The sequence below is a fragment of the Quercus lobata genome, chromosome 8 (genome assembly GCF_001633185.2).
Source record: "Quercus lobata isolate SW786 chromosome 8, ValleyOak3.0 Primary Assembly, whole genome shotgun sequence".
In the NCBI taxonomy this organism is placed as follows: Eukaryota; Viridiplantae; Streptophyta; class Magnoliopsida; order Fagales; family Fagaceae; genus Quercus; species Quercus lobata.
In genome coordinates this window covers 64,154,544-64,181,751 of record NC_044911.1, presented here as the reverse complement: position 1 = coordinate 64,181,751, position 27,208 = coordinate 64,154,544, and the positions used below count along the sequence as shown (strand labels likewise).

Genomic DNA, 27,208 nt, shown 5'->3' with positions numbered 1-27,208 from the left:
ACTGGACTAAGATGGACTAAAGTATGCCAAAAAGACTGAAGTGGACCAAAATGGACCGAAATGGATTGAATGGATGGAAATGGACCGAAGTTAATCAAAATAGACCGAAGTGAACCTAATAGACTGAAGTGTGGACCAAACTGAACTGAGATGGACCGAAAAGGACTAAATAGATTTAAGTGGACCAAAATGGATCGAGTGGACGGAAATGGACTGAAAGGACAGAAGTTGACCAAAATGGACCAAACTAAACTGAAGTGAACCAGAATGCTACTCTAAAATATATATATATATATATATATAAATATATATATATATATATATATATCTTTAATTATATATATTCTATTTATAGAAACATAGTATTAGGATTTTTTCACTTGCTTCTTTGAATTGATGCGTATTGGTTTCCTTTAGGCTGCAATGCAAGTGACTCAAATACGAATGAATCAAAGGGTAAATCAAAATAAGGACAAATGCGATTTGTTGTTGAATTTGCCAAAAAAAAGGTGAGTTCTATGTCTAGCATTCCCATTTGTTCTTTGAAAACAACTTATTTCTTAACTTTAGTTTCATTCTGTTTACGCTTTCTTATTAGTTATTACCTAACTTCATGCTGTTTATACAGTTGTGATTATCTATTACATAAGAGAGCTTCACTCAATTTTCTCACCTCTTTAATTGACGTCCTTAAATATTTTGCCCTCTTCATGTATCTCTGGATATTTTGTTTTGCTATATCTACTGTTTCTTTTTATGCAAGTTCCAACTTCAACTCTTCAAGTTGTTAAACTTTATATTCATTATCAAACAGTATTATTGCTACTCTATAATCTTGTTAAATTCCTGCATGATCCTTGTGCTTTTAATACATACATACATGCATACATACATACATACATACATATATATATATATAGTGATACTGAGCTAATTATGACTTTTGTTTGCACAAAACTGCCATTTGAGCTATTGCCAAAAAAAAAAAAAAAAACCATAAAGGCAAGACTTTTTCTTTGCTTATAATAATGACAAGAGAAATGAACAAGATTGCAAAGCATGTTGCAACTTAGATAAAAGAAACTTATATCTAAAGGAAAGCATATCCAGCAACATATTACATTACTAATTGAGGGACAATGTTTGGGACTTGGGAGGACAATTGGGGTTTCTAGCCTCTAAAGGTTGGCTTTTCAATTTTACATCCATTTTGCTTAATATGAGGGAAATGAAAATGAAGGAATTATAAATGATCAATTGTGCGCAATAATTATGTAATATATATACCTCGTCTTCTGCAGTGATTTCGTGGGTTGTGATGGGTTCTAACTCTAACTGTGTTTCAATGACAATTTATGGGCTGGATTTGTTGTTGTTTAGTTCTCTTTCTTTCCCTAATATTTTAGTTTTGCCAGTTCTCTTCTGTATTTACTTTCTCTAGGTACATTGCATCCATTTATTGTATTTATACCAAGAGTTAAAGGTCGAGTGGATTTTTCTTTCCTTTTCTTTTTACAAAAATTTCTATTCTCATCACTCATCGTATTTTGTCGTGATGTTGCAGTTGATGAGGCTGTAACTACTAGGCTTGTTCTTTCTTTTGTTGATTCCAAATGTGTCACTCGGTTTGTTAAGTTGTAATTATGAATGATCTTGCATTGTATAGATTTTCATTGGATTCAAGAAGAATTTGCTTAAATAACAAGCCTTGAATACTGTATAGCATACTAGCATACATACTCTATTTTGCACAATGAACATTTGATTTATTTTGATCATGTAATATAACTTACAAGTTACAACCCACCTCTCACTTGGATGTTTGATTCTATTAGTTTTTAGACCCTTAACACAAGTTGTTTAACCTAGTTATTTAGCCAAGTGATTACTTAGATAAATTATTCAGTTCTAGGTTAACACAATAATATCATATCATGCAAATAAATTAGAAATATAAAGTACACCACAATGTTTTTACAATAAAACTTAGACCACTAACATCCTATTGCTACCTCAAGTAGAAAACTTACTACCACAATCACGTGACAGCTTTGAGTCCACGGACTACTTCTTTCTTTGATTTGCAGCAATCACAAGTTCTCCTACTTGTGACTTTGAGACTCCACTCAAAGGTTTCAGATCTTCTTTAAAGTTCTTTATGCAGCAACTGAAGAGATCATCAAGTTCTTGAAGCGAATCTTGATCTTGACAATTCTATATGTATGTATGAAAGTAAACACATCTAGATCTCACGAAAGATTCAACACACAACTCTCCAAAATACTTCTAAAACATAGTTAGGGTTTTTCCTTTTATACTTGAAGTAAAACACTTAACCTTACACATCATATGGGCTTGAGCTGAATTGAAATTTCTACAGAAAATTAAATCTGCACGAGTTTCAATTGATTGAATCTAATTTTGGATCAATCAAGCCTTGCAGATTTTGTCCAATAAATCCAGCAATCACTCGATTCCGATTTTACATTAAATCACACTTTAAGCAAGTCTAAACCTAGACTCTATGTTTCGATTATGGTTTGCCAACACAATACACATTGAGGTTCTAATACATTAGTTCTTAAAGTCTTAGAACCTAACAGATTCAAATATGAGTTACAACAACCTTTACTAAGATTTTAAGTAAATAATGTTACAAATGATTGGTACATAAAAATGAGGACATATGCTTTTTGTATCGGTGTCAAGTTGCTACCAGCCCCTTGTCTTGGAAGTGCGTCCTGAGTATATGACATTGGTTTTGCCTTCTTGCCTCATCAATATCATATACTATATATAATAGCAGAAACTTTTCTATGCAATTAAGGCGGTTGCGACATGTAGAAAAAAAAAAGGCCCCTTCAAAATCTGCCGTGTTACCAGTCAAAAAATACCGAATAAAAAGCGAAACGTTGTGCCTTACTCCTTCACCATTGAAAGAAAAATGCTTTAGCGAAACGTAACATTTAAAAGAAAAAACTCTTAAGGGGACCATTAGCTACCAACTTCTATCAATAAACACTGCCTAAAACTCTCAGCCAATTAATAGAAATCCGAAACAACGTGATCCTAGGTAGTTGCGAAATTAACTACAATGGCCATCTTTTATTCAAAACCTCCCCCAATTTATATTTTCCTTTTGAATGATTTTTTTCCTTGCAAAAACAGTGATAGAAGTTCCGAATTAATGTTTTGCTCTTCTACAAGAATAATTTACTCAGGAAAGAAAGTCATTGGATTTAGTGTAGCAAGTGAAAAAGGTGAGAATATTTTCATGTGCTATTTTTTGAAGAGACCGAATAATTATAATTAAAAAAAAAAAAAGATGATGTGAAGGGAGTTCGCGGAGGCTCTCTGACGAGGAAGAAGTAAAGAACTGAAGAAGGGTATGAAGGAAAGGAAAAGTGATTTTATAGGAATAGTAGAGGTGAGATAAATCTCAATCACATATAGGATTGGGAATAGTAAGAGTAATTTAATAGGAACCTTCTTCAAATACACTGTACGAAAGCAAAAAAAAAAAAAAAAAACTTTACAAAATATCCAATATGTGTCTTTATTTACACTTAGACCATTTATTTGCTTTATTGTCAATAAGAATCTATTCACTCTATTTATTTATTCTTTCACTTAAAAAAATTAACAATCATTATATATTGGGTCCTAAAAATAAAACAGAATATTAAATTTATTAAGTTTACTTACATTTACTTTGCCTATACATCTATTTTCTTTTTCTTTTTCTTTTTTGGATCCATATGTGATTTACTAATTGCCAAATTTTGTAGAAGAAATTTCATACATTTTCAGCGAAAAGAAAATAATAAAAGCGTGAACATAAAACATTCAATGTGATTTTCTCTTTAATTAGATTGTGATAGAAATGGTTCTAGCCAACATGAGGAGGAGAGATATACTTGGTATATGGTAAGAGGTTATTACTTATGTGGGTGAGGTGTAATTAACATGTATTAAGGATTAGATTATATAGAGGATTGAAAGCTGTTATTATCAAGGGTGATACAAACCTAGCATCGACACTCCAAGTGAGTGATGACAGTTATTCTAAAATAATTATCGTCACTTCATTTTCATTTTGTTGGTTTCATAAAAAAAAAGTGAAAATTGTAACACCATATTAATAGAGCTTTTTTAAAATTTTAAGATATCATACCTATAAATTAGAGAGTTTTATTTGTTTTACCATAAATAACAAATAAGAGTATCCTAATTCAAAATAAATAAATAAAACTAACTAGCCCGCACGTTGTGCTGGTCATACACTAATATATATAAAAGTAGAGACCTCATATAGGAAAGTATGAGGTTTTGCCAAGTGACACTCTAATTTTGCATTTTGCCTCTTTAACCTTTTCTCATTAACCTTTTTTTTACTATTACTCAAAATATTGCGTTAACTTCTTTTTACTGTTCTCTAAAAGATGGGTTGCTATTGAAAATTAGACCAAATTATACAAAACCTTATGAAAAACCCAAGTCCACTTATTCCCTTACATATTATAACCCAAGCGTGATCCTTTCCCGTGTGTAGATGAAAGCCAAGACCCTAACTCACTTACAAACTCTCTTTCTCTTTCCAAACATATACATGAAACTTGAAAGCTAAGACCATAACTCACTTAGAAACTCTCTTCCTCTATACAAGCTTCCCTTTAGATTACACACACTCTTCAACTTCTTTGCAAACAACGGTTTGAAATCCGGATTTAGTGATCTCATTTGACCAAACCAATGCTCCTACTCATTTTTCAAGTGTAATTCAGCTCTTCTGTGCAAACTAATAGAGATGTATGGTCAAGGAAAATATACAATCACAAAATTTATAATAAAAAAATTTACAGTCTAACCTTAACAATCCCACCACTCTGTTTTCTCTTCCTCTTTCAAAACTTCTCTCTCTCTCTCATTTTGAGTCGTATATTAGGATTCCCCAAATTGAAGACAATATTCAATCTTACCAATGGATTACACATTGGAAGTATTGTCTTCTAAGATAACGAGTGCTTCTCTTGCTGTGTTAAAAGAAAATGTCAAATGATATGCAATATAGCATAGTCACCAATAGTCATATTACATTCAACTATATTCATATTAAATTTTGAGTTGTTTGCGATGCTATGGTACTAGATCCATCATAAGCATATAGATGATCATAAGTTCAGATATTTACAAACAATTGAGATATTGCGGTCATAGATTCTGACAGCATTTGTCCCTTCTAAAAATCTAAACAATTTATAGGATTCTAGTTACAAATATTTGGCATATAATCTATGATGCAAAAATAATTTTGGTATCCCATATAGTAGAAACTAGAGAGGACTATAAAAACTTTTAGTTAGATGCATACCATTTATTTTTTAAAGTCTTCCTGTAGTATTTATTGTTTCAGTTTGAGACCAATATTATTTAATTATATTTTTTATGAAAAGCTTGAGACCAACATACTTTAAGGCAAATTTTTCCTTTGCATTACACGGATTTCTGACCTGTATGGTTAAAAGCAGTCACCCATATGAAGTATCTTGGCATTGGAGATAAATAAACACCCTCCCTTTCACATGTGAATCCTACTTGATTGCACTGTTCATACATTGATAGAGGGAGGATGCATATGTCTGATTACATAAGATAATTATTGGTCACAAGATCACTCTTTGCTTCCTATCTGGAAAATGTCATCTACCTTCACGTTTGTCCTTTCTCCTTTCCCATGGCTTCTCAAGATTCGATGAAGCCCACAGGCCAACTTGCTTAGCTTGAGCCTCTTTTCCCACTGGTACATAATTCATAAACATAGAAATTACAATGCTAGTGAATAGGTCTATGCATCTTGGAAAACTCACTCTCACAGTGTTAACTAGAGAGATCAATTGTTCATAAAATAAAAAAAAAAATTAAATAAAAAGTACTAACATATGATATATACCTCATCTTTTGCAGTGAATTCGTGGGCTGTGATGAGTTCCAATTCTAACCATCTTTCAATGTCAATCAACCGGTTGGATTTGTTGCTATTTTGTTCTCTCTCTCTCTCTCTCTGCCCTGTATTTACTTTCTCTAGGTACGTTCCTTCCATGTGTTGTTGTATTTATACCAAGAATTAAAGCCTTAAAGGTTGTGTAGATTTGTCTTTTCTTTTTCTTTTTACAAAAAAATTACGTTCTCATCACTTGTGGCATATTTTCTTGCAACGTTACAGTTGATAAGGCTAAAACCAATAGGATTAAGATGAAAGTCTTGTCCTTTCTTCTGTTGATTCTAAATGTATCATTTGGTTTGTTGAGTGGTAATTTTGAAAGGTCTTGCATTGTATAAATTTGCATTGGATTCAACAAGAATTCGCTTAAACATTAGGCCTCTAATACTGTACAGTATACTAGCATACATATTCTCTTTGGCACAATGATCATTTGATTTGTTTTGTTCACGTAACACAACTTACAACTTACAACCCACCTCTCACTTGGGTTTTTGATTCAAACGTAAGTTAAAACAGCCTTTACTAAGATTAAATACATAATGGTTCATATGACTCGTACATAAAATGAGGAGAGATGCTTTTGACATTCGGTGTCAAGTTGCTACCAACCCTTGGTCTTGGAAGTACATCCTAATATGTTACATTGGTTTTGCCTTCTAGCCTCATATGGTTAAAAGCAGTCAACCACATAACAAGTACCACATACATCGGAGATAAATATTCACCCTTCCTTTCACATTGTGTGAATCCTATAGGATTGCAAGGTTCGTACAATGATAGAGGAAGGAATCTGATGCATGAGATAATTATTGGTCACAAGGAGATCTCACTTTCCTTTTTATTGGAAAATGTCATCTACCTTCGCATTTGTCCTTTCTCCTTATTGTTCTTTCTCCATTCCCATGGCTTCTCAGGATTCGATGAAGCCCACAGGCCAACTCTCTTGTCTCGGGCCTCTTTTTGCCACTGATATCATAATTAATAAACATAGAGATTTACAATTCTTGTCAGTAAGTCTTATCTTTGCCTTTGGTTTTTATTGAAAACTCACAAACTTATTGTTAGATTAAAGAGGCTTGACATGGAGAAAGTACAATAATAAAGTAAAGGTAATTTCTTACTCTTGCAAGTTCTGGGCGTTGGTCGTAGGCTTCATAGTGCCATGCAAAACCTTTCTTGAGCATTAATTCCTGGCAGGGTGAGAAAAGAGGGATAAGTTAGCTCAGTGTTAACCATTGGCGGCTCCACATGTAGTTCAAGGTGGTCACAGGACCACCCTGAACTGGCAAAATAATTAATTATTATATATAAATTCTAAAAATTTATAATTTTATTGTCCTTTAAAAAATATTTGTGACCACCCTAAAATTTTTTAGGCCCAATATAATTAATTTTTGGAAAAAATTTGGTAACAAACATTATTGTAGACTAAAACTATAACTGTATCCAATATTTTTTTATTAGATGTGAATTGTGAAAAATTCACCATTAGATTATATTTTCTTCTTATATCCTCCATACTTGCAAAATTTCAAGAAGATTAAAGATTAATAGTTATGTCATTAATCAAATCTTTAAATTTTGATAAATTTTGAGTTTTTGTAGTCTAAAATTACATAAAAATTTAAGTTTATGGATCAAATAATAAATAACATCCAATTGACATAAAATTTGACATGTGTCTTAAAAACATAAAGAACATGCAATTCAAAAGTTAAATTTTCAAAATATATAACCACGTTAATTTGTTTAGTAAGAGTTGTAGTCTTAGACTACAACTAAGTTTGTAGCCAAACTTTATCTTTAAATTTTGGCCCCTTTAACAATATACTAGTTCCTTACAAACAAAAAGAAAAATCCTAATAAATTTTTTATCTAACTAAATTTTTGAAAAAGATGTAACTACAACATTAATAATGAGACTATTATACAAAAATTTCAAAATAAGAAAATTCCTATAAGAAAATTGTCAAACTATACATCATGTGTGCGTGTTTTGGTTATATGAAGTTCTCTTTTGGGTAAAATATTATTTTCGTTCCTAAACTTTCACAAATATTTATTTTTCATCCCTAAACTTTTAAGAGTTCTTTTTTCATCCCTAAACTTTACAAAACGTTCTATTTTACATACTTCCATCTATGGATTTCCTAACGGAAAGCTGACTTGGTATTTGACTTAGAGAAAACCATTTTGTTTTAAAAATTATGGACAGGTGGCATACATTTATTGGCACATGTGAGAAACACATTCCCATTCCACAGGAAGATGAGTGTTTTTTAGTTCTCGTTTGGCAACAAAGAAAATGAAAGAAATTATGTATAGTAAGTTATTTCAGGTTTAGTTGAGTTCATCCACGGTTCAAAATCCAAAGAACTACGCTGTGAAAATTTTTTAGTTTCATGACTTTACTATGTCCTTTCATTTTCCTTTTACTGTTCTAGGCATTTTCAAGTTCACAAAAACTTAATTCTCAATAACAAGGAAGGGCTGAAGGCAGAGAATCTAGCCATATTTTGAAGATTCTCATGCCGGAAATCTTTCAGATTTGCTATATTTAATAAAATAGAGAGTTACAAACCAACATAGAGGAGAGAGAGAGAGAGAGTCAAGCTCAAATTGACGATTTTCAATTCTGAAGTTTAACATTGAAAATCTTCAAAGTAAAAAATGTAATTTAAAATGGCATGTGTGATTTGGTTGAGGACAAAACTCCATCACCAACCCAACCCCTACTCTCTCTCTCTCTCTCTCTACTGCTTTCAACGTTTCCTCCACCAGATTTCAAGATGTGTGCTATTGTGCCTTCAATCTCTACACGAAACCTATATAACCCAAATAGCCATTCACTTGTTTTGATTTTTTTTTCTACTTATTTTTGACATTTTCTTTGATTTCAATAAGGGGGTTTTCTGGGTTAGTGAACAGACTTAGTTAGAGAGAAAGAGAAAGAGATAGAACGACTAATTGGTAAAAAGAGAGTGTCGGTAATGGTGATGTTTAGTAACGAAGAACTAAAAGTAAGATGTGTGGGCATTATTGTTTTCCAAGTGTGCCAATATATGCATGCCACATGTCCATAATTTTTTCAATACAAAATGTTTTGGTTAAGTCCAATGCTACGTTAGCATTCCATTAGACCACGTAAGAACGGACATAAACATAATGACGTAATTTAGAATATTTTGTAAAATTTAGGGATGAAAAACAAACTTTTAAAAGTTTAAGGACGAAAAACAAACTTTTGTGAAAGTTTAGGGACGAAAATGATATTTTACCCTTCTCTTTTTATTAAATTTTGGTCAATAATGACCACCTCAAAAATATAGCCGCCACTGGTGTTAACAGGGGCAAAAGAAACCAATGTTGAGAGAAACAGTACCTGAACAAATTTGCCATTGCAATATATGTCAGCTACGTAGCGGCCATATTGATCTATCCCACAGACAAGGACTCTCAAGCACTTTCCCTGCACAATCTTTGTCAGCTCTTCCTTTGCTTCTTTCCCATATGGCATTTCATTCTCTGGTGCATCTATTCCCCTGTTCAGAAGCTATTAACAACTGATGCTATATAAAAAAAGTAAAAAACTAACATATAAATAAAAAAGATTAATTGATTGATACTAGGCTAAATGCCTCCCACCGTAAAAATTTTCCATTAATTTCAAAATTTTAACTAAAATCTCACAAATTCATTATTAAAGAAATTCTCTATGTGGACATTGTTTGATTTCAAATTTTTTTGTTAAAATTTTGAAATTGATGGAAATTATTAACTGCGAGGGATATTTTATCAATCACCAATTAATCATTGGAGACTTGTTCGATTTCACAGTTAATGGGGGATTGAATTTGACCCCATAATTTAGGGGGCCAAAATTGCAATTAACCAAAAAACTAAAATATTTTGCTACTTGAATCCTACTGTAATTTTACCTTAGTCGAATTCGATACTTTCGCGCAAGGGTTTCCTCATTGTTCTGATTGAGTATCCTAGTGGAAGAAAACAATAACAAAACTATAATATTGAATCAAAATTGGAATCAAGGCCTATGCCTAGTAGATGACTAACCGATATCCGAACTCAATAATTTTTTTGTGAATTGCATCTGCTTCTGTGTAATTTTTCTCAGCACGCGCTTGTGATCTTTGGACAGATGCTACTTGTACTTCTATAGGAACACAAGATGACTCCCTTGGGTCTGTTGTACTGACATACACTGTCATCCCATCTCCATCTGCTATAGCTCTTGGATCAACCTAGTTTCATTCCAATAATTCATTGTCAAAAAGTTTATAGACATAACGTTGTTCACAATTATTGAGGTGGCAAATTGTTAATGCTAGACAATATAATAATGTCACTATGTCAGTGATGGACACATGTGAAAGTTAATTACAATTTACAACTTGCCACATCGGTAAGTAGTGAAAAATATTGTATCAACAGTGATTCATTATATCAAACCCAGTTCTATGACTTGATTATGATCACATACATTGAGTCTGAAAAGAGTGTGGTTCTTACTAGAAATGTCTGAAATTCATACTCTACTCCTTCAGGCAATGATGTTGGGGCCTCAGCAGTAAGTTGGACTAGGGTATGAGGAAGAGGAAGACCATAGAAGGCCAATAAACCCTACAAAATAGGCAATTTGAGAATGTTTGTTACCTTCTTCCATTACAGTTCTATGCATTATGCAACAAGTTATACATATATGTTGTGACAGGATCTTTTATAGTACCTCAACATCTGCCTTTTGGTGTCTCTTCAGTGTCTCAATGACAAGCCTAGCAGCTTCTTCAGGTGTTTTTGGAGGGGGTTTTGCTGCTCTCCATGCCTCTAATAGTTTTCTGTACCTTCATATATTGTCAAAATGTAACCTTTTTAGACAAAAAGCTATGCTATAGAGCCTATTCATCACTCTCTTTTTTCCAATTTCTTGCTAAATATTTAATAATTTTACTCTATAAAAAGAAAATTGTTGAGATAAATTGCATGCTAATTAATTACCAATTAGCTTGAGCCTTCTTAGACGAGACAACATGCTTGCTGAGTCCTTCCGGGACCTAAAAACAATTTATAAGAAAATTTTAGATTAACAGGATGAATATACTAAACCAACACAAAGATACTTAATTAGCTCAAAATTTAGCTTCATAATTACTTAAAGAAATCATTCCCAAAATCTTTTTTTTTTTTTTTTTTGAAAGGAAAATCATTTCCAAAATATTGATCATCACTTAATTCAACATTGGGGTTACTATTTTAATTTTCAACACCCAAAAGTGTTGCTTCCTCCCTCACAGCAGCCACTCTCTCATGGCATTAGAGAGAATGGGGTGCAAAAACATGTTTTTGGGGGGCTTGAAATAGCATTTACCTTCACCATTTCTAGAAATTCCACCAAAATAAAAAATGATTAACATAATGTTAATGTCTTTGTAACATTGTCTAATTCTTCCAGTCCAGGAGAATCTAGGTTCGAACCCTTCTCACTAGTTGTAAGAAAAGTAAAAGACAACAAAGAAATTAAAACCAGATTAAGACCAAAAAAATAAAAAATAAAAACCTGGGAGGTGATCTCAAAGTGAAAGAAATCATGGGCTAGAGCAGAAACAACAACGGTGGCAGCCGACACATCATGATGTCCAAGTGATTCGGAGTCCCCAGCTGTTGTGGGCTTACAACATTGCCCATATAAGAACCTTAAGGCATTTCCTATTTTGGAATTTCCTCAATTTTCTGATCCACACAGACTCAGAGAGAGAAGCTAATGATGAATTATGATGAAGCAAATTAGAGGAAGACTTTTTTTGTTAACAAGAATTAAAAGAAAGAGGTTTTTGGGTCGTGATTTTCGCAAGGAATCTTTGGATTATTAACAAGAGGGAAAGGCAAATGAAATGAATAAGGAATCAGATTCACATGTGGCGAGTTCTGATTTAACATGGGATTTTACGTTTTACAATGAAGATCTATTTCTGTTGAGGTGCCCATGGGGTTTAAATTACTGGGCAACGGTGTTGCCGTACCTTTTAAGTTGAGTAACTAACACTTTTACTAGCTGTGCTTGTCCCACGCTCGATACAACAGCGTGAATACTAAACTTTTTTTTTTTTTACAAGATAGAAATTCTACTCTAGTCTTATTTAAGAGTATACGTGAGTGAAACTCCCTCTGGAAACTTGAACCCTAACCCTTACCCCCACACCCCACAAGCACTTATACTTAGAAATGGCAACAAGTCAAGTTCAGGCCGGATTTTTTCATACCCGAACCCGACCCACAGGTCTACCCCCAAAACTCAGAACTGGCCCATTTAATAAACGGGTTTTTTATGCGGGGCCCAAACCCGCCCCGCCCTGCCCAGCCCATGCCACTTTAGGGCCCAATCCGTGGCCTAATTAAAAAAAAAAAAAAAAAAAAAAAAAAAAAAAAGTTTTCCTAAAGCCCTAAACCTCCACAAACCTAGATCAAAAACCCAAAAAATAAACCCCAAGAGGCCAAGATCATGTTCATCAATCAAGATTAGAAACCCAAAACAAAAACCCTAAAATCATGTTCATCAACCTAGATCATAAATCCAAAAACAAAAACCCCAAGATCATGTTCTTCAATCAGACCAAAGTAGCCACCAAAACCCCAAACACAAACACAAAAATTTCAGATTTTTTATTTTCCCTTTCAAAATCACAAACACAAACACAAACACAAAAATTTGAGATTTATACTTTTCCCTTTCAAAATCACAAAGGCAAACACAAAAATCACAAAAAAAAAAAGAAAAAAAAAAAGAAAAAAAAGAAAGAGTGAAGACCATATCATTGAGAAATAGGAATGGCAACAAACCCAAACCCTAACAGGAACCTAAACCAGATTCACAAAAAAAATAAAAAAGGGGAACCCAAACCCTAACGAACCCAAATAGGAATGGCAGAAAAAAAAAAAGAGAGAAGGACATATGGAAGGCGTAGGGAGGAGGGAGAATGGGACTATGGGAGTGATTAAGGGGGGCAGTGGTGAGGCAATGAGGCCGTGAGTGTGGTTGTGTGGGTAGGTGAAAGTGACGGCTTAAAGAGTTGAGGGCGGCGATGGTGAGACTGTGGCTGTGGCTATTAGAGTGACTGGAGATTTGAGAGAGGGTGGGTGGCGGTTGTGTGACAAGAATGGGAGAATGAGATAAGGTTAAGCTATTGAATAAGTTTATCTATATATATATATGAGGGTGTTTTAGTAATTAGGATATAACCAGTTTGGGCCGAGTTTTTACCAAAACCCGGACTTGCTTCGGGTTTTTTTTTTTTAACCCAAACCTGACCCTATTCTTTATCGAGCCAAGTAAAACCCGACCCATTAGGATCAGGTTAGGCCGGGTATTTGCAGGTCAGGCAGAAATTGTCATCTCTACTTATATTTATGGAATGACCATTTTTTTAAAAGAATTTCAACCTATGGCGTCCGCTCCTGATGATAACTTTTTATCATTAGATCAAGACATTGATCGGTTTTTGGTGTAGGCAAGGATTAACATGTCGACATGCGAGTTTAGAAAAATTATTAGGTCGATTCATTAAGTCCTAAACCACTTTTAGTGTGTCCCACCCTCCCTTAAAAGTTAGCATGATTTTTGAGTAAAGTTGTGGTGTGCCTTTGTATTATAACCAATTTCTCTCTCCCTTGTGCATGTGTGTTTGTTTCTCAAAAAAAAAAAAACACTTTTAGTGCTACGTCTACAATATTTTCATAACAAATTATAGATAGTAAGTTGTTATTAGTTATAATTTAAACCTATCAATAAAATTACTTTTTTGACCACCAATAACAACTTGTAAAAATCAGTCATTTATGATTTGTTGTGAAAATATTGTAAATATAGCATTTCTCTTTTTTATTTAGTGGGTTTGAAAAAATTAATGAGTGATTGGTAGAGTTGGATCTTAGGAGTCATTCTTAGGTGTGAGATAGTGAGAGTGAGAGAGGATAGACCCCATCCAATCAATATGATAATTTATGCTTTTGTTTAGGGTATATTTTAACTGAGTTTAGAGGATGTTAATTAACCAATATGACAATCTATGCTATTATTTTGTGTATATTTTAGCTAAATTAACTTGTAACCCCATGCACATGCATAGATATACTTAAAAGATATATATTGAGATGCATAGTATGATTCTTAGAGTATTTGCAGCAATGTAGCTAAATAGCTATATTGCTATTTTAGCTACACCAAAACACAAAAAAGAGGTTGCAGCAAGGGAGCTATACTTAAAATCACTGTAGCTCAAAGCTAAAATGAAAAATAATTTTTTATTCTATGTTCACACTTCTTTTTTTATTTTTAATTCTTTCCTTCATTCTCCTTTCTCCGTCTCTCTTTCCTCACTGCCTCTCCATCTCTTCTTTCTTCCTCCAGACCCTTCTTTCTTCCTCCACAGATCCATCGCCGATCTACACGAGCCCAACCGCGACCGCGCGTCAAGAGAGGCCCAAGCCCCAAGCCGCCGACCCACGCCTCCGCCCACTTCTCTTCCGCCGATCAGACCCACGCCGACACTGTCCTCCCCAAGCCACAAGCCACCGCTGCCGCCCATCTCTCTATTCTCTTTACTGTGATTGAGTTTTATTTATTTATTTATGGGTTTAGTGGTTGTGGTGGTGGTGGTTGATTTTGGCTATGGTAGTGGTGGTGGATGATTTTGACAATGGGTTTGTGGATTTTGGTTGTGGTGGTGGTGGATGATTTTGGCTTTGACAGTGGGTTTTGTGGATTTTGGCTATGAGTTTTGTGGTTTTTGGTTATGGTTGTGGTTGTGGTTGTCATGATTGGTGGTTTGTGGTGACTGGTAGTGATGGGGTTGTGGTTTTGTTTTTTTTTTTTTTTTTCTATGTTGTGTTGTGGTTGCAGTAGAGTGGTGGTTGTGGCCGGTGGTGGTGGTGGTTGTGGTTTTGTTTTTTTTTTTTTTTTTCTATGTTGTGTTGTGGTTGCAGTAGAGTGGTGGTTGTGGCCGGTGGTGGTGGTGGTTATGGCTGTGGCTAATGGTAGAGGTGGTTGTGGTTGGTGCTATGGATGTTTTATGGATAATGGGATATATTATTTTATTGTAATGTTTATATTATTTTATTGTGTTGAAAGCTAAAATAGATCCACTGCTGCAACATGTGTATAGGTAAAATAGATAAAATAACTTTTAGTAGAGCTAAAAAGCTAAATTTTTAGCTCCACTACTGTGGATGCTCTTACATATATAATTTAAATATTATTGATAATTATTCTTATATATTTTTTAACTGTTTAAAATGTCTTGTAAGAAATGTAAATTGTTCATTTTTTTAAAAAAAATTTGGCAAAAACACCATTTTGGGGTCAATCAATTTGATCATGATATTTTGGTAGAAGTCAATTTGGTCCCTATTATTTTTTATTTGGAATCAAATTAATCTCTATAGTTAATTCACTAACAGAAAATGCTTATGTGACAAACGGTGTAACTACTAGCACAATTAAAGCTTACATGGCTTATATAATAATATTAAAAATTGACAACTCATCATTTTAATTAAGGCGTAAATGCACTTTTGGTCCCTACATTTTGGGTCAATTCACATTTTGGTCCCAAAATTGATTTCGTTCATATTGTCGTCCCTAAAAAAAAAAAAAAATTGATTCTATTTTGGTCCTTGCCATCAATATACTAACAGAAAATTCTACGTGGCTAACAGAGTGCCATGTATGCGCTGACGTAGCTAATAAAATAATAATAATAAAATCTTATTTGGCATTTCATTCTTATTGTCGTTCCCAAAAAAAGAAAATCGATTCTATTTTAGTCATTGCCGTCAATATACTAACAGAAAATTCTACGTGGCTAATAGAGTGCCACGCATGCGCTGACGTAGCTAATAAAATAATAATAATAAAATCTTATTTGGCATTTTTTAATACCAACTCAGCATTTTAATTTTTTTTTAAAAGCCATGTCAGAAAATTGAAAAAAAAAAAAAACCTTAAATCTAATTTTATTTATTATTATTTTACTTTCTTTATTTTTTTTCGTAAGAACATAAGTCTCTGGTGATAAACTGAACTTGTTCTTCATGTTCTCCCAACAACCAAATCTAATCTCCAGCAAACCCCAAATCCAAATCCAACAACCAAATCTAATCTTTATCAAATCCAAAGAAACCAAACCAAACCATAAATAAATCAAAGAAATAAACCCATAAACCAGTAACCAACTCAATCAGAAGCAAACCCACAAACCCAGAATTTCTCTTGAGAAACAAAACACACAAAAAACCCAGAACAAGAGCAAGCAAGATACCCAAATCTAAACCAAACAAACAACACCACATTCTCTCCAAAAAACAAAAACACAAACATACCAAGATCAATAGCAAGGATACCCAGATCTGAACAAACTCAATCATGCAAGTATCAAACACACCCAGATACCCACTCATGGGCACTGATTCTCTTCTTGCTGCATGCCACAGCCACCACTGGCAATGTTCACATTTTCCATATCCAAACACCATCCTCCACCGAAACCCATAAACCCAGAAAAATCATTAAACCCACATGGAAAAGAAAAACACATAAATTTAAAACAAACAACACCCAAATGGAAAAACAAACCCAGATTGAACCTCTGGTGACCGGAGCAGTGGAGCAAAGGACACTAAAAAAGAGGCCTTGCCAATTCAGTATGATGAGAAGCTCAAGGTTCGACCAAAGAGGCTTTGCCGATTTGTGAGTATCGAAGGATTAGAGAGAGTGAGATCGTGAGGATAGAGGTTTGGAGAAAAATCACCGCCGGTGGTGGCTCATGGTAGCCATGGAATAGCTCAGATAGAGAGAGGGAGGAGAAGAGAACTAGAGAATTTGATCTGATTTCCAGCTTAAAACCTAAATCTTTTGTATATTTGCGTTTGGTTAAGAAAACATAAAATGCATGAAAAAGTGAGACTTGAGAAATTAAAATTTTAATTTAAATCAAATTTGTATTTTCAGTTTAAATCAAAATTACATTTTTTGACGTGGTTTTTGAAAAAATAATTAAAATACTGACGTGGCACTAAAAAAATGCCAAATAAAATTTTTAATGATATTTTAATGCCACGTAAGTGCAAACATGGCACTCCGTTAGCCACGTAGGATTTTCTATTAGTGGGTTGACGGCAAAAACTAAAATAGAATCGATTTTTTTCTTTTAAGGACAAAAATAGGAACAAAATCAATTTTGGGATCAAAATGCAAATCGGCCCAAAACGTAGGGTCCAAAAGTACATTTACGCCTTTAATTAATAAAAATGCCAAGTAATAAACAAATACCAAAGATGAAAAAAAAATGAAAAATCTGCCAAAGACCGAAATAGAAAATTTAATTCCCTTTTATTTTCTTTCATTTTCTTGCAATCCAAATGCACACAAACATCGAAGATCTACAAAAGACCATCTATGTGTATTTGGAATTGTGAAAATTGAAAATCTAGAGGTGCCAATTTCTTGCCAGTGTCCTCACCATTGTCCCAAACCCTCTGCAAGCTACTGAGAGCGTTGAATAAGGTTTTAGGTCAATTGGCTTTCTGCTGCACCATGTAATCATAATACTCACTTCGTCAATGGGCTCAGTGCAAAACAACCAACAAAAGACCATGATAGGATTTCTATTTACTTTTTTAAAAATGAATGTTAGTCCTTTACCCCCCACCCCCCACCACCACCCCCCCCCCAAAAAAAAAAAAAAAAAAAAAAAAAAAAAAAAAAAAAATCGAAAACGTCAACTACCATCTCTGTTCTTTCTTGCGGTATCTCCCTCAGTCCCCCAATGAAAACTCAAAGCAAACAAGCCACGGCCCCACACTATACATGCTAGTACAAATCAACTCCATTTAGTCTATTTCCCTATTCTTCTTCTTTAACTGAAATCCCAAAATTCCAAAATTCAAATCCTCCGTTATAGTTGTACCATCAACTGAAATTTCCAAGCTTTGTATTCCACCTACTAGACTGGAAACTACAACTCCATCCACTGGTCTTTCATTTCATACTTTCAGTTTTCACATTCCAATAGAAGATTTTCGATGTTTGTGTGTGCTTGGATTGCAAGAAAATGAAAAAAAATAAAAGGGAATTATATTTTATGTTTCGGTCTTTGGCTGATTTTATTTTATTTTCTTTCATCTTTGGTGTTTGTTCTGGCATTTTTATTAATTAAAATGATGAGTTGTCAAATTTTAATATTCTATACTATTATTTAAGGGGTTTCCCCTATTTGGATTCCTCATTTTTTAGTTCAAAAATGCCCCGATACCCTTATGTTTAAGTAGAGATAAACTAAAGGACAATCCGGTAAAAATGCAACTCTAACTCTCACTAAAACATTGCCTAAAAAATAGCACCACTTTTCTGTTAATTTTCAAATTACATTATCCACTTATAAATTAGATTTTCAAAATAAAAATTATATATATAAAATAAAATAACACAGTTTTTTTATTAAAAAAAATAATAACACAGTTTTTTTTTATCAAAATAAATAAATAAATAACACAGTTTTTTTTTTTTTCTACAAAATAGGACTACTAAAAAAAAGCCTCATAAATAGGACCACTAAAAAAAAAAAAAGCCTCATCACATGTGCGAACCACGTGCGATGAGACTAATATTATATAAGCCATGTAAGCTTTAAATTTGGCAGCAATGCATACTGTTTGCCATGTAAGCATTTTACGTTAGTGAGTTAACGGTAGGGACTAATTTGACTCTAAATTAAAAATAACAGAAACCAAATTGATTGCTATCAAAATGTAGAAACCAAATTGATTGTGACCCCAAAATATAGGGACTAAAATGGTGTTTTCGCCAAAAAACTTTATGTTCATTTATTCTACACTCTTTGGTTTTTGTACACAATAACTCACTTGGATGGATATTTATGATGTGATCCCACATATGACTCCAAAATTAAGAAATAAAACTCTCTCTAGAACTAAATAATTTAGGACACATGGCGCAAAATTGGACTTCAATTGTAGAATCTAATTGTATTTTCTATAAATTTTGCTCATAAAATTTGAATAAACTATAGCCAAAAGCACTTATTAGCACCCTAAGATACAGTGTAAGTGGAAAGGAGAAACCTCATAAACCATAACACCCCCCCCCCCCCCCCCCACACACACACACAGACAGAAGAGAACCATACCTTAGATTAGATGTTAGTTATAGGTGCATTAAGATAACTACCAAAAAGGCCTTATAGTTCCAATAGCCAATATTTATTTATCCACACATGACAAACCGTGAGGATCCTAGACATAACTTTTGGCAACAAAATTAGAAACTTAAATCATAAGTTAAATCATGTTCCTAGTTATATTCATAAATCAAATCTCTTTATTATCTTCTCCAAAAAAAAAAAAAAAAATCTCTTAGTTAAAGTTAATATAACTACCTACCATCATCAAAAGTCAAAACAGACCTTTTGCAAACCCAACAATAATGAGCTCTAGGAGGCTTTTATGTAAAACACATGTCCCAGTGCCTCAATTTTGCACCCTATAAAAAATTAAGTATTTGGAAACACAAATTTACATCTAGAGAAATAGTAATGCGATCAATGGCCACAATGATAGACACTCTTATATATTGAGAAATAGTACATAGATAACTTATCCAAAGGAAAAAATAGTAATATATATATATATATATATATATAACAAAAGGGGGAATGCTTTACCGAGGTGAGTCTTTCTTGCACAAGCTCCTACACTCATACTTTCACATAAACCTTAAAACCGGGGGGGGGGGGGGGGGGGGGGGGGGGGAATATATAATAAAAAGTACATTGTACAAAAAAAAAAAAAAAAAAAATCTAAAATAAATAGATACAAAATTGAAGGGACAATTTTTTTTTTTTTTTTTTTTAATAAGGGACAAAACCACGTGCTAAATTATTGGCCCTTAGAGCATTCTTATCAAAGGTGCTAAAAATGCTAAATGCTATTTTTTAGCATTTTTAGCACCTCAAATGATAAAAACACACCTACATCAAATATGCTAAATCCTAAAAAATTTAGTATTGAGCTATAGTTGAATCTCATCTTTGACACCCTACTGTAGCAAGATGCTAGAGTTTTTTAATATTTTTTTTCCTTTTTCTCTATCTCACTCTCTCGTGTCATGCCTTTCTTCTCCACTGCTTTCCTCTCTCTCTCTTTCTCCTTCTCAGACCACCATACGCTCTCGTTTTCACCTTCTAGACTACCACCTCCACCACAAACCACAAATTCCTTTCCTAGGGTTTACTCTCCTTCCTCTTCTCCACCACCAACACCATCACCACCACAACCCAACACCTCCGGCTCACTCTTACTTTCAATCTCAGTCTCAAACTCTCTACGAGATGATGTCGGAGGAGCAACACCACGAATCGAAGCTCTCCAACAACAGACATTGCAAGCTCCACCTCCGCGTTTCGAAAATCCTCGACGAAACACAGACAAGGACGACGTCGTTTCGAGACTGAAATGGCACGGACGGTTTGGGGTTCAATTTCGGAATCGGATGTACTGTGATGACTTCAACTTGAAGAAGAGGTTGATGGGTGAAGACGTGTCCAAGATTTTGGCTTTGCTCAAGGTAAACAACCGTACAAACAAACGTGTCCAAGATGTGGTGGGTGGATGTGGAGGTTTTTTTCCTCTACTATTGTTTGTGGTTGCAGTGGATCTGGCTAGTGGCTGGTGGCGACAATGGTGGGTGGATGTGGTGGTTGTGGTATGGGTGGGTGGATGTGGTGGCCGGCGGTGCTGGGTTGAGAAAGAGAGAGACAGAGAGAGAGGAATAATAAAAAATGATAAAGAAAGAATATTTAAACGAAGCGTTAAAAAAAATAGAAGTTTTGATGAAAGGGATATTGTAAAGTGAAGTGTTATATGTTATAAAGTTTGTGTTTTAGATGCTAAATGCTAAAATTTTTAAGATGTTTAATGGGAATGCTATGTTATAAAGTTTTTAAGATTTTTGAAGAAGGGGCAACCATGTGCTAAATTATTGGCCCTTACCAATTACCAGATCATGTATATGCTATATATGACAACAACAAACAAAAATTATGACACTTCAAATAAATAATTAAGTTTTGACATCTTAAAATAAGGACAGATCAAATGCAACCAACCTGTCGAGTAATCTGTTCTCTTACAGAAGCGTGGTAGTCAGGAGAACGATACAGTTGATCAGATAAAGCACGAAACTGGGAAAATACAGAACTAATAAGATGTCTTTCAAGTATATAACATTAAGAAGTAATGCCAATAATTATTATCAAGCACAACAAATATAAATACATAACCATCCACTTTCACTAATAAATGATAATGTACAATTTTTGTATAACCTCAAGCAATTCACTTGCACTGTAGAGGGCATACATCAACAATCTGGACCTTTCTCACTCAGAAATCATGAATGATGAATTTGTTACAAACCCATGCGTAGAACTCACCCTTGAAGACCGGCTTGAAAGGAGAGGGTGCTCAAGAGCTTATAAACACATGGTTAGACTTGTACTTAATCCATGTGGGACACTAGGATCATAACAAAATTTTACACAAGGATTTAAAAAGAAACAAAGCTTCTTAAGTCAATGGATAATTATCAAATAATTTGAAGTCATTTAAATTATAGAAACAGAAATCAGCATGGCTGGACAATTTCATTTGCAACTCAAATGAGGCATTTATACAAATTAGAGAAGAAAAAGACCAAATGTTAGTAACTGCAGCTAATGACCATTAAAATTAAACAAGTACATACGTCAAGTATATCTGCATGTGACTTGGACACCAACTGTATCTGGCAAAGGAAACCACCCCAACCTATCATCTATTCAAATAAGGCATGTAAAAGGTAGTTATAGCAGAAGATCCAGATAAAGATTTCTTGCCTTCATTGGATGCCTATTACTTAACATAGCATATCAGCCGTCCCAGAATATTAGCAAATGACAACTCAAGGAATCTTCTGTACATGATTCATGAGGTCCATTAAGTTCCAACTTATTTTGGATTCACTTTGAAATTGGATTGAACTCACATAAATCATTTTCATGAAAAATAAGGCTAAATTTTTCCTGGTGCAATGAATTGCTTCTAAGGGCGGACTTCAAAGAGAATAAATATTATGACCAACAACTAACGCCCAAGAATGTACTGCAAGGTGATACTCATAACAAGCCCATAAAAAATGATAACTGAGATACAATGTGCAGGCATAAAATATTATAAATTAAAATTCTTTATCTTCACCCCCATCCCACCCAAAATAAATAAATAAGCAATAAACCAAAACTATTTTTTACTACCGAAAAATATCATAGAACCTATCATTTCCATTTCCAAGCATAAGCATTTATGCAAAAATATTTTTTTGTGTGTGCATGTGTTGTCGGGGGAGGGAGCCAACCTGGCAGTTACCATCTCCTTGAACCTTAAGCTCAACCAGCTCATATAACTGTAGTCTGAAAAGACCAAATATCTTAATATTAGATACATAGTAATTTGAATGAATTTTCAATTAATATAAATACCCAAAAAGAAAGGTCTCAGACTAAAGTAATAACTTATAAAAATGTAAGAACTTGACAAGAAAAATGCAATAAAAAAACTATGTCACCAAGGCCATCACAAAAACCTCATTCATAGCCAAATCAATAGAGTTCACATGTGAGAAACACATACAAAATGTAGATCTTGGACTTGTTAAAATAAAGATGACTCTAAGCTTATATTCATTACATTTATGCTATACTCAGAGATACTTTACCCTTCCAAACCCTGCTCTTTTTCCCCACCCCTCTTATAGATTCCAAAGCCACCCTAATGTAGGTTTTGGTTAGAGAAATTAAATATGCCACTGGCATTTAGATTCTCGAGATTGTGATGTTGGGGAACCTGAATGCCCAAGAAAGTACGTTGCCCACGTTTGGTTTGATTAGGAATCTATTAAGATTCTTGAGAATGTGAGATCACAGATTTGGTTTATTTCCAAAATTTTTATAAGAATGATTTATTCTTCCCAAATTATCCTTAGATTTATAAATACAATGTGTCACATGTGTATTACCCATCACTTTTACATGGCTTATACAAGAAATATAATAAGAATAATAATATGAACCATGAATTAACTCAAATCTCCTAAAATAATAATAAGAATTATTTCTTTTTTTTTTTAATGGTTTTCAAGGAAATCATTCCCTATCAATCAAAATTATTTGCTTTCTTAAAAGAGAAAAAAAAAATCCAAATAGGAGATAAAAAATTTTAATAGAAAAAAATTAAAGGTGAATATAACCATAACATCAACCAAAAAAAAAAAAAAAATTGAATATGTAGCATGGGAATGTGTTACCCACCTTTCTAAAGGGTATCCACAAACCCCCAAAATGGAAATCCAGATGCTTGTAGGTATCCAGATTACCTAGAACTACTTGTAACCAAACATGGGAATGCTTGGAAATCCTAAAAGATTACCCCGGACCAAACAACTAGTACATGTCAAACAATAACCCTTATTTTGATATGTAATATGATAATCACTTTCTCCACAAAGTTCCACAACATGAACTTCAAAATCCTGTCCATCTTAAAATTTCAAAATGACCCCTAAACCTGCTCATTACAAATTCAATCCTGATATAATAATTTCAAATTTTAGTGCCCTATTTAGTATTTATGCTCTTTGTTCATAATTCAAGTTCCCCTTCATTCTGTGCAAGTGGAAAATTTCAGTTCTCAGTACATAAATCTAACATGTTAAGACTGGCAGCTCAAGGATCATTCAAGTGTTTCTGATGAATTATGAAGGCTGTTTTAATAGTTGTAATATTTTCAGTAATTATTCTTTTTAGTAATATAATTTATAAGCATATAACAACCTGGACAGCTCAAAACTCAAAAAAATACTAAGCATAGAAAGACGAAAAAATGACACAATACCTCTCTAGCAGCCTTTGATGATCTGATATTTCTTCATCAACTGTGGGTATTTTCTCAATAGTTTTAGGAACATGCTGCAAAAGTAAATGAGAGAAAGCATCAATTGCAGTACAATTTAAATGTCAATAGCCACAGCTTGGACAAGAAACTAAGAAAGTGGATCTATCTGCTCAAAAGTAACCATATTTGATTTAAAGAAATTAAAGTCAAATGGAGGTTGTAATGAAACTAGGCTGTAATTTAAAAGGATTTGACTCAGGAGATTTAGGACAAGTATATACATCCATTCTATTCCCAATAGCACCCCTAAAAAAACTAGGGGATGATCTATGTCGCTGATCCACTTTAAGCTGAACTGCTACTCTCCTTGATGTTACAATAATACAAGTTATTCCTAAATCATTTATGGAATCTAATTTACAATGGCATCATGTTCAATATGTGTGAATATTGAAAGCCAAGAATATCACAGCTTAGGAGAGGTTTGAAAATCAAAAGCAACTAAACACCCACAATAGAATAAATTCACACCCATTCTCACTGTGACTTTAATTAAGCACCCTGGATACAAAAGCTTCATTTTCTTGAAAATGATAAATATCACTCTCTCTCTCGCTCTCATACTTTTTAAAAGGACACACCACTAAACGTAAGACATGCCAGACAATTCCACTTCTAGCCATTCAATCCTCCTATTGTAACATATTGCAGATTCCACACAAATAATGAAAAGGAGGATGACAATGATAATCAATAACTTGAAAATATATGTTGCCAGACAGGTGAACAGAACAACAAAAATACTATACTTACAGGAATAGGAACCATCTGATTCAATCGTTTGCCTACTTCACCATCAAGACTGGACTCATCAGCTATGTTGAATATATGTAACAAATCATCCACATAAGATGGTTTTTCTCCTCCTGGGATAGAGCATGAAGCCAACATTTTAATTTCAGGTTGTACATCATTTTCCACTCTGTTATGATCACTCGCCTCCTCTATTATGATTCTGTAGGGAACTGCATTCTTTATCTGTATGCCAGGTTCATTTGCTGCTTGCTGATCATTGTCATGCCCTACATATTTGTTGGCAATCTATCAAATAAGAAAAACAGAAAATAACACCAAAAATGAACAATAATCACAAAGCCAGCCAGCACCTAAATTTCCATTACCATAACTATAGTGTCTACCCGAAGAACCAAGCCAATTCTGTGCAAGAACAGATTCTTGCAAATGCTCTGGCCCACCATTAAATACTCCGGAAGCTTCTAAACAATCAATCCGCCAAATTTCTTCTTGAAGTGCACGTGCTACAGCCTCATCATTCTCCACATTATCCTTCTCACATATACTTACAGGAATAGGAACCATCTGATTCAATCGTTTGCCTACTTCACCATCAAGACTGGACTCATCAGCTATGTTGTATATATGTAACAAATCATCCACATAAGATGGTTTTTCTCCTCCTGGGATAGAGCATGAAGCCAACATTTTAATTTCAGGTTGTACATCATTTTCCACTCTGTTATGATCACTCGCCTCCTTTATTATGATTCCACAGGGAACTGCATTCTCCATCTGTATGCCAGGTTCATTTGCTGCTTGCTGATCATTGCCATGCCCTACGTATTTGTTGGCAATCTATCAAATAAGCAAAACAGAAAATAACACCAAAAATGAACGATAATCACAAAGGCAGCCAGCACCTAAATTTCCACTACCATGAATATAGTGTCTACCCGAAGGACCAAGCCAATTCTGTGCAAGAACAGATTCTTGCAAATGCTCTGGCCCACCATTAAATACTCCGGAAGCTTCTAAACAATCAATCCGCCAAATTTCTTCTTGAAGTGCACGTGCTACAGCCTCATCATTCTCCACATTATCCTTCTCACATATACTTACAGGAATAGGAACCATCTGATTCAATCGTTTGCCTACTTCACCATCAAGACTGGACTCATCAGCTATGTTGTATATATGTAACAAATCATCCACATAAGATGGTTTTTCTCCTCCTGGGATAGAGCATGAAGCCAACATTTTAATTTCAGGTTGTACATCATTTTCCACTCTGTTATGATCACTCGCCTCCTTTATTATGATTCCACAGGGAACTGCATTCTCCATCTGTATGCCAGGTTCATTTGCTGCTTGCTGATCATTGCCATGCCCTACGTATTTGTTGGCAATCTATCAAATAAGCAAAACAGAAAATAACACCAAAAATGAACGATAATCACAAAGGCAGCCAGCACCTAAATTTCCACTACCATGAATATAGTGTCTACCCGAAGGACCAAGCCAATTCTGTGCAAGAACAGATTCTTGCAAATGCTCTGGCCCACCATTAAATACTCCGGAAGCTTCTAAACAATCAATCCGCCAAATTTCTTCTTGAAGTGCACGTGCTACAGCCTCATCATTCTCCACATTATCCTTCTCACAATAACCTTCTCTAACAAACTTGACTCGACTCAAATCTTGGTCATATCGAGTCACACCCACTACCAGAAGCATTAATCGTAAGAGTGCAAACATTCTAGCAATGATGGAGACCCACTGAGTAACATCAGGATCATAATCATAATGTTGCCATTTGCACGCATAACTATAGGTTGCTTCCTTTATCTCTATGCCAAAAGATTTTGATATCTGGGTGAGACACATTAAATTAGTCACAGTAAAAATGAAACATCCAAACTAAAAATTTCATAACAGGCATAACCCAATTAAAAGAATCTCAAATATTAACAAAACTAGCCAAAGTTCAATGTAACAGTTCCTGATACACCTAATACATAACATTACCTTCAACCCTCAGGAAAAAAAAAAAAGTGCCAGATATGAGAAATACAGTTAATCCACAATCAAATTATTTCTATAAAATTTTAATGCATAACCCACAAATATGAAACAATACCCTGAAATGTAAACTTTCAAATATGTGCAAAAGTGAAAACTTTCAATCAAGCTACTGAATTAGAAACCAAAAAGCCAAACTACTTGAATTAATTTATCATTAAACCTTTCAACTCTAAATTCAATAACTAAATAACAATAAACAAAACAAAGACAACAAATTCAACTAAAAAAATTCACCCTCAAATTGCAAGAACGCCAAAAAAAAAAAAAAAAACCCTAATCCTTATAAATTCCACAGTTTCAAAAAGTTCC

General features: G+C 33.9%; 1 protein-coding gene across 9 annotated transcripts; it reads right to left on the bottom strand.

Annotated features, from left to right (window-relative positions):
* Window positions 1–6,351: 6,351 nt before the first annotated feature.
* LOC115955241 lies at window positions 6,352–26,571 on the bottom strand. 9 transcript variants are annotated; one of them, XM_031073307.1, is made up of 15 exons: window positions 26,290–26,571; window positions 25,738–26,205; window positions 25,201–25,653; window positions 24,833–25,101; window positions 24,020–24,093; window positions 22,485–22,539; window positions 21,199–21,273; window positions 11,021–11,076; window positions 10,752–10,866; window positions 10,535–10,645; window positions 10,079–10,266; window positions 9,943–9,999; window positions 9,387–9,546; window positions 7,126–7,194; window positions 6,352–6,970 (listed from the first exon to the last, which is right to left on the bottom strand). In XM_031073307.1, the coding sequence occupies exons 1-15, from the start codon at window positions 26,549–26,551 to the stop codon at window positions 6,860–6,862; spliced, it is 2,523 nt and encodes an 840-aa protein (XP_030929167.1). In that variant the 5' UTR covers window positions 26,552–26,571; the 3' UTR covers window positions 6,352–6,859. The 9 variants fall into 9 exon arrangements, with proteins under 9 accessions (XP_030929167.1, XP_030929168.1, XP_030929171.1 ...); XM_031073308.1 differs by having other exon boundaries at window positions 25,753–26,205; XM_031073311.1 differs by having other exon boundaries at window positions 25,771–26,205.
* Window positions 26,572–27,208: the final 637 nt, after the last annotated feature.